The sequence below is a fragment of the Alligator sinensis genome, unplaced genomic scaffold (assembly GCF_000455745.1).
Source record: "Alligator sinensis unplaced genomic scaffold, ASM45574v1 scaffold84_1, whole genome shotgun sequence".
Lineage (NCBI taxonomy): Eukaryota > Metazoa > Chordata > Crocodylia > Alligatoridae > Alligator > Alligator sinensis.
This window is the reverse complement of record NW_005842268.1, coordinates 380629-389075: the sequence shown is the minus strand read 5'-3', so window position 1 is coordinate 389075 and position 8447 is coordinate 380629. Positions and strand designations below refer to the sequence as shown.

The 8447-nt window shown below is 43.5% G+C and overlaps 1 protein-coding gene across 8 annotated transcripts in view; it reads right to left on the bottom strand.

Annotated features, from left to right (window-relative positions):
* CDK8 (cyclin dependent kinase 8) overlaps positions 1-8447 on the bottom strand; it is a 108320-nt gene that overhangs the window by 10093 nt on the left and 89780 nt on the right. For all 8 annotated transcript variants that reach the window (XM_025209086.1, XM_025209087.1, XM_025209089.1 and 5 more), the window contains 2 exons: positions 7448-7517; positions 6421-6493 (listed from right to left, as the gene is read on the bottom strand). In XM_025209086.1, coding sequence (XP_025064871.1) covers positions 6421-6493; positions 7448-7517 — 143 coding nt within the window. The remainder of the gene's footprint in view (positions 1-6420; positions 6494-7447; positions 7518-8447) is intronic.

Sequence of the window (8447 nt, the reverse complement as noted above, 5' to 3'; positions counted from 1 at the left end):
CCCTTTCTGCTTCTGTGCCTCCAAGCAGGTCATTTCCTAGGCAGTAGGCATGCTGGACATTTTTCCTCCCTAGGTGCAGCACTTTGTATTTCTCCTTCTTGAATTGCATTCTGTTGTTTTCCGCCCATATGTCCAACCTGTCCAGGTCTGCTTGTAGTTGTTCCCTGCCCTCCGGCGTGTCCACTTCTCCCCACAGTTCTGTATCATCCGCAAACTTGGACAGAGTACACTTCACTCCCTCATCCAAGTCACTGATGAAGACATTGAAGAGTATCCGTCCAAGGACCGAGCCCTGTGGGACCCCACTGCCCACACCCTTCCAGGTCGATACCGACCCATCCACTACGACTCTCTGGGTACGACCCTCTAGCCAATTCGCCACCCACCGGACTGTGCAGTCATCCAAGTCACAGCCTCTTAACTTGTTCACCAGTATGGGGTGGGATACCGTATCGAAGGCCTTCCTGAAGTCTAAGTAAACGACGTCAACCCCTACTCCTGCGTCCAGGTGTTTTGTAACCTGGTCATAAAAAGAGACTAGATTAGTCAGGCATGATCTACCTGCTACCATGCTGGTTTCCCCTCAGCATAATTTTTCCTGCCGGGCTCTCGCAAATGTAAGCCTTGATAATTTTTTCAAAGACTTTGCCTAGGATGGAGGTGAGACTGACTGGCCTATAGTTGCCTGGGTCCTCCTTCCTCCCCTTCTTGAAAATGGGGACCACATTGGCCCTTTTCCAGTCCTCCGGGACCTGGCCCATGTGCCATGAGACTGCTTTTCACTCTAGGTACTGTCAAGACATTTGTCCTCTACTAGAACCATGAAGACCAAAGTATGAGTGCTAAAAACAAGGCAAAGGATAAAAATATTCCAGTAGGACACTAGAGAAATTCAGGTGGACTATTCTACTGGAACATGTGTAAAGATGTCTTGAGAAAGCTTCCACACAATTACTAGAATGGCTCCTGTTCTTCCACAATCAGAAATTCAAATATCAAAGATAGTAAACATAGATGGGAAGGAGAAAGACCAAGACTTCTAAATGCAAGATAAATTAGTGATTAATATGAAAGACTAGCAGCATTTCTATCTAAAAGTGTGTTATGAAATAATGATAAAGAAGCAGACAGAGACTGGTCTCAAAGACTGTAAGCCTGTATGTATAGATGTATAGGGTGCTCTTTAGGTCTAAATTAAACCCAATAGAAATCACTGATCTAACCCTTAAAACTATCAACACATGGTACTACTTTTATAATTTATTTACAAGAGGAGAGAGAAATAGTAGCATTACAGAAGCTGTTGGTGCATTTATATGACATTTAAGATGCTATGGTATCTCAACACCAATTTTGAAGGGAGCACACCTAAAAATCTCTCACTCTCTCTCCAGATCCCAGGCATTTTGATGGCCTTATTCTGAGCAGAGCAGGTTAAGGTAGTGATCTTTGTATTGGTCTAAAAGGAATGGTATGCAATAGGTCCGTATTCCAAGAGCACTTGACATGCACCAAGAAAGCTCTGGTTCCCATACACAAGATGCACCTAAGCTGACAGTCAGTCCAAATAATTTAGCTATGAAACAGGAAGTCATGAAGAGTGACAGGGTTCTCCGTGTATTTTAGGCTAATCCCACAGAGGATTGGGAAGATAAAAGAAGTCAATTTGTAATTTCACCATGCACTACAGCACCACAAACTGGCATTCCACAAGCAAATTGCTATATTTTCAACCAATTGGTGCTTTTTAAGTGGAGCTCTGCTGCAAAAAGCAACTATACAAAAAAGGCACTTCCTGATTTGGTGTCTGCTTCTTGTACATATTCAGTATTTAGTTTCAGGGCATGTTTTTAAATGACTTTTCTCCTCTTTACTGCAGAGCCTACTTTAGTTCTTCTTCCGGTCATCAACATAATGGTTTACCAAGCTTCGATTAGTTCCAACTGCTCACTGAGAGAAGTCTTTAAGGAAGTTATTTTCAATTTGCAGCTTGAGATTCACAGCAGCTCTTCAGGGTCTGCACGTGGCTTCTGTGAAGTAACAGTCCAAATGGAATTCTCTTTGTCTTGTTATCTTAAGCATTGCTTAAAGACTCTCTCGGCAGCCAGGAAGGAGTAAAAAAGGATAGCCAACATGTTGAACAGCATTAGAGACCACAAATTAGCAATGCAATGCCCTAGCTCAGTGCTATGCTGATTAAATTATGCTGCTAAATCAGATGTTGAGGAGCTGTGAACACACTGGATCGTAAATTGGAATGATAAAAAAAAAAACCAGAAGCCACAGTGAAAAAAACAGAGATGAAAGATTATGCAATCAATGTGAGAGGAGAGATCAGACATTTTTTGTTCCGTTGTATAGGATGGCAGAGGGTAAAAAAGCAAGTTCCTCACAACTTTAAGTGAGGAATTAAAATATTGTCTTGCCTTAACAGAAAAGAAAAATGGTACAGAGTGTATTTCAGCTCTGCAATGCCATAAAACCCTTTCAGCACAAATCCTATTGTTTGAAGCTGGTATAATCAGAAGTGCATGTGAGCAGGAGATGAAGCCTTGTCTAACTGTTCAGAAAAGGCTTGGCATTTCAACACACTGGAAGCAGAGCTGCTGTGTGCATGGATATCTGAGCATATAGCCCTCATGGGAGAGAGTAAGGAAGAAAAAACAGAAATAATAAGAAGAAAGAAAGGAAGAGGCAACATGGAAAGAAAAGGATCCCAGAGAAATTCCCAACAAGTAAGTCCTGTGTGAGAGAGAGAGAGAGAGAGAGTGTCTATGCATGGCTTCACGTGTAAAAGGGAAATATGCGGCAAATTTAAGTTGGGAGCTTATGAAAAATATCCAACTGCAAAACTGGAAAGGCACTGCTGAATGCTCCATACAACAAAATTCCACTGGAATCAGGAATATATTGCAATTGCACTGGGATATCAGAAAGAAATACAGTATAACCTCATAAATTCAGCATGCTAGGCACCAAGCACCTGCCAGAAATTTGAAAATTTTGGATTTTGGAAGCCAGAGTGGAGGCCAGTCCCAGGACAGTGGCTGCACGCAGAGTAGGGTGGTGGATGGCAGTGGGTTTGGGGGGGGGGAGGAGGAGAGCAGCAGCCAGTCCAGGAGCAGCGGCCATATGTGTAGTGGTGACACAGGGTGGTGGACAGCAGTGGTAAGCTTCCGCCTCCACATCTGGCAGTAGTGTATTTTTAAAAATTGTCGGATTTTTAAGAATTCCGGATTTTTGATGTCCAGATTTATGAGGTTATACTGTATAGGAAGGATTATAAACAAAATACCCACGTCCTTTAATTGCTCTGATTCAGACAATGAGAGCCTTTACAGGTGTGTGTGTGGAGCAGAAAGAAGCACATTAGACAGAAGAGTCCTGAGTATACCTAGGAGGGACTAATACAAACCCCATTAAGGCACATCCAGATGAGAGTACACATGCAGTTTGTGCCACTGCAAACTACACGTGCTGCACATGAATGCATTCACCATGCTGCTAACTTGCAGCACAGTAAGTTTTTTTTGACACCAGGAGATCCCGGTGTAAAAAAAAGTCACCGTGCCAGAAAAAAGCAGGGCAGCACACATGGTGGCAGCATGAGCTGCCCGAAACTGGAGTCTAGCCAGTCAGAGTCGTGATCCAGCTGCCAGCCAGGCTCTGTGTGCCTGGATCGCCACTGCAGCAGCCTCTGGAGGCCCCCAGGACCCCAGGTAAGGTTGCAGGGGCCATCCCATGTGCTTGCCCCTGTCTCCCCCCTGTCCAACTCAGGGTGGGTTGCTATGCGCTAGAGCACATGTGCAGGGACATTCCCTCGGAACAGCTAGCAGTGGCACAAAAATGTGCCACTGCTACTTGTCCCCAGAAAAATGTACATCCCCACTAGTGGGAACGCACCCTTACAGTCTAGCTGAGTGGTTCTCTTAATCTTTTTAGACTCAAGGCACCCCTCTAAACATACCAGCTCTTAACTTTTAGCTGTTTCTTGGCTATGAAAAAAATTTAATAGAGAAATTCTTCTCTTGCAAAGAGCTGAGAAGGACTATAACAGGTCAGGATGTTTTTGACACTCTGGATTCCTTTTTGAAATCTCTGGGTTCGTCTTGTGAATTATGTGTAGGTGCTCGCAACATCTAAGAGTGGTAAGACTGCATGGCCCCATGGGGCACTTAAAAGGATCTGGCAGCACCTTGGTTGAGAATCACTTGTTTGGCTTCATTGGCTTGTTACAGGGTGTTTTTCGGGGGTATATAATGACACTTCCTAGTGTTCTGCTCTACACTCCCCCCCCCAGAGGTGGTAGAATCAGCTAATCTGGAAATCTTCAAGAGGAAACTGGACAGTCACCCTGCTGGGTCCATCTGACCCCAGCTGTTTTTCCTGCCTAGCACAGGGGGGCCGGTCCCGATTATCTTGCAAGGTCTAGTCCAGCCCCTAACAATCTATGAATCTACCAGGGCTGTCCAACTGGTGGCCTGTGGACCACATGCCACCATCAAGGGGTTAAATTGTAGCCCCATCCTCTCATCAGCTGTTACTCCCTTCAGTTGCAATAGCTGCTGGAATCTCTGGGCTCTCCCTCGCTCTCTGGCTGCTGTTTTCTGTCTTTGCCTGAGTGAATAGGGCAGTACAGAGCAGCACAAATAGTTAAAGGTGAGGAGCAGGGTGTCTACATACCCACATATTGCAACAGGTGGGATGAAACTGCACTCACGTGGTGCAGCAATGGAGGGGGGAAGGGCACCCATTACGAGAAAGCGCCCACACGGTATGACTCCCTGGGGCCACGACAGTTTGCGGCCCCAGGGAACTTGAGAAGCTGGACAGTCCTGTGCTACACCTAAGATTATTTTTTGTTCCTAAAGATAAAATGAAGTCACCTTCCTATCTGAAAAGCTAGATTCTATCTCCCACAAAGCCATCAGATAACACAGAGGTCCTGGGGGAAATGATGGGAGGCAGCTACCAAAATCCAAGCTCACATGCAAAAAAAAAAAAATCTTACTGAAATTCTAACAGAGTATAATTACGATGAACAAAGCCAACAACAACATTCTTATTAGATTTTTCAACAGTAAACCTTAACTCTTTCACAATCCATACTACTTGAAATCACTACAGCAGTCATTCCCATATCGGGGGCTACGGCATCCCAGTGTGCCTTGGGATCCTTTCAGGGTGCCACAAAGTACAACACAATGTTAGCTATGTTAGATGTGCAAACATGATTCACAAGATAAATCCAGAGATTTCAAATAGAAATTCACTGCATTAACCATTCTGACCTGTTGTGGGCTTTCCAAGGTCTTCACAATAGTAGAATTCCTCTGTTATTTTTCTGTAGTTAAAAAAAAGAATGAAAACTACAAGCTAGCATTTTCTGAGGGGTGCCTTGAGACTAACGAGGGAGGGCTTTGAGTCTAAAAAGGCTGAAAACCACTGCCTTAGAGGGAATGGAAATACAACTTACCAGTATGGGCTCAGTTCAATGGTAGCAAATTCCCTTTAAGTTACTTAAGAGGATAACAGGGAACCTATGTTGTCTCTGCAGCATGCAGCTTCAGGGCCCTTGTCTAGTGTGGAATGTAGCCCCCAGCCATCCTGAAGTTGGACAGCCCTGATGTGGAGCTAGTTAGCTGTCTTAGTCTGAAGTTAGGCAGAACACAGGCCAGGGCGGCACCTTAGAGACTCACTGGTTCAGAGAAGAAGGTGTTGTTGTGGTCAACAAAATAGCACAGCATCTGACACAGTAAGCTGCTGCCTACAAAAGGTTGTGCCTTTCTGAATTAGTTGGTCTTTAAGGTGCTATTCTGCCTTGCTTTCTGCTTGCTTAATGTGGTTTAAGTCATGCATCTGTTGAAGGCTTAGTGAAGAAACATAGGATGGTTTAGAGGCACTGATTTATTAAAAACCTTTTACTACATCCATAAGGAAGAAGTGAAGAATAATACATCTAGGAATCAGGCTTCTAAAATGTTAGAAGCTAAACATTCAAAACTGAAATACAATATTCCTCAAAGTCAATATTTGATTCGTCAAATAAGGAGAACATTCAAATCAATGTGTTTTCTACAATTAACATTTATGTATGTACTAGTATAGTTTAGTTTCCCTTTTTAAAATATGCAAAGAGGAACAAAAGGCATAAACAGTGAACTAAAATCTCAACATAATTATTAAACATAGGAAGTCTCTAACGATCAGTATTCAGGCTGTGAATTCATTAATAGTTTAACTGGATTATTCTATTAGTCGAAAACAATAAAGGAGAAGTACTTCCCATGGTTTTCACACTGCAAATTATCAGTTAGTACTTTGGGAGTACTTGAAGTAACAGAGCATCTGGTATCAACACAGACTTGAATTTAACCATTTCTAACTGCCTCATTTTGATAATAGCTACAAGAAACTTACCAAGTGAAATGCCTTACTATCTGGCTTAACTTTATGTTTTTCCATATATTTGATAAGGCTGCAGTTGGTGTACCTGTAAAAAATAAATAGTGTACCCCATCAGTGATTGGACATATTGCAGAGAAAATTCATTTAGTGCTCATAGCAGATAAAGAACAACAACACTGAAAAATATGGGTATGTCAGTTAAAAATCTGGCTTGGGCATCTACATTGGATTGGGATGTGTTTACTGGTATCTCTCTATCCACAGAACAGGCAACAGAAGATGTTTCCTCACAGCTCTTCTTGACACTAAGGAAAGATTTTCTTTTTTATCCTCCATTTGTGTTTGTAAAATAGCATGTCCACATGTAAAACTGCTCTAGAAAATGTGTATGTGCACTAAGACCCACATGAATTAATATTCCTCTCAGCAAGTTTAAATACCCATACAAATCAGGACCATTTCATGCTGCACTATTTTAGTGCCAGTGGCTAAATTTTTGGCCTCTGTGGACAGTCTTATCACTGGTATATAATGCACAGGTTGTCTTTCAGAATACTTGAAAATTCAGTTTTGTTTTGATTTTTTGCCAAAGAGTGTAATAACCCAGAAGGCAATGCAACAAACTGTTGAAAACCATTCAAAACACAAGTCAGCATGGACACCACCATCATCAACTCTTTTCATATACTTATTACACGGAATTTTTTATTTCATAGGTTTGGTACCAATCAGAATTGGTAACAATTGTGAAAGGTTCCAATTGGCAATTTCAGCTTCATCCATTTCACAAATGAGACTACTTTTTGTTTACTTGTATGTAAGCATATAGATAACTGGTGTTTGACTAATTTTTCTCCACTTGAATAGCCCAACGGATTAATATTTAATAAATCCCCATTTAAGTCACAATCATTTGTATTCATCATTTATAGTATTGCCACAAAATGGTGCCCACTATAGAAAAGATTCCACCCCTGGAGATTTTAATTAAGATAAAACAGACAATTTCTAAAGAAATCTCAGCAAAACGTTAACTTACGTGTTTCTTCTGAAGTCTTTCATTAACGTTGAATGTTCAGGCATCTTTTTAATGTCCTCCCAATCTTTATCTGTAAGATCAACATTCATTGATACTTTATGACTATCTTTAGTGTGGAGGGGTGGGGAAGAGAAACAATGACATTTATAGTACCCCTCTCATCTATTATCCCTTTTCATCTGCCTAACTTTCATTTTGCACTCCCTGAACAGGAGATCTGCGCACCCCTAAGTCCCCTCCTCACAGGAAACCACTAGGAACAGACCCTGGCTATGTGCTAATTGACTCCTAAGTTAAGAAATTTATGGCATATGCAGTAATGCCTCATGCTCAGGCCATTTGCAAGTATGCCCTGCTAACCTGCTCCAACACCTGAAAGTACACTAGTAAGGCTGCCCTGGGGGTCATTTCTAGCAGTCACTCTCCAAATCAGGGGTGAGCAAAATACAGCCCTTAGGCCGCATCCAGCCCGCTAAGCCATTCCATCCGGCCTGTGGGGCCCCTAAAAAATTTAGAAAATTAATATTTATCTGTGCTTGGTTCCCATCAAAGATGACAGGAGCCTGGGGTAGTAGGACCCAGGGGAAGGCCCAGCAGGCTCCTGCAACAGCAGGGCCCGCCTGGCCCCACCCCCCACAGCCAGAAGCCCCTGCCTAGATCATATAGCTCTTCATGGCTGCACTGGTGCGGGAAACTCAGGTAAGAAGTAGGGGGGAGGGGGGCAGGGGAGGACCACGGGTATTGCCCCAGTCCTCAGGGCCAGGCCAGCTTAGCTCCTCTTCTTTGGGGCTGCACCAGCAGGGAGAAGGGGGAGCTGATCTGACTCAATAGAGCCCCTGCCTGCCAGGACCCTGCGCTTCTGCTGTCCTGCTCTGGGCTCTGCCAGTGCTGGCCCTATGCTCCTGCTGGTTCCTGCACCCGCTCACTCCCAGTGCCCTCCCAGCCCCATGGTACAGGTGGGGGGCAGCGCACAGCCCCGCTCCCCCTGCTTGGTGGCAGG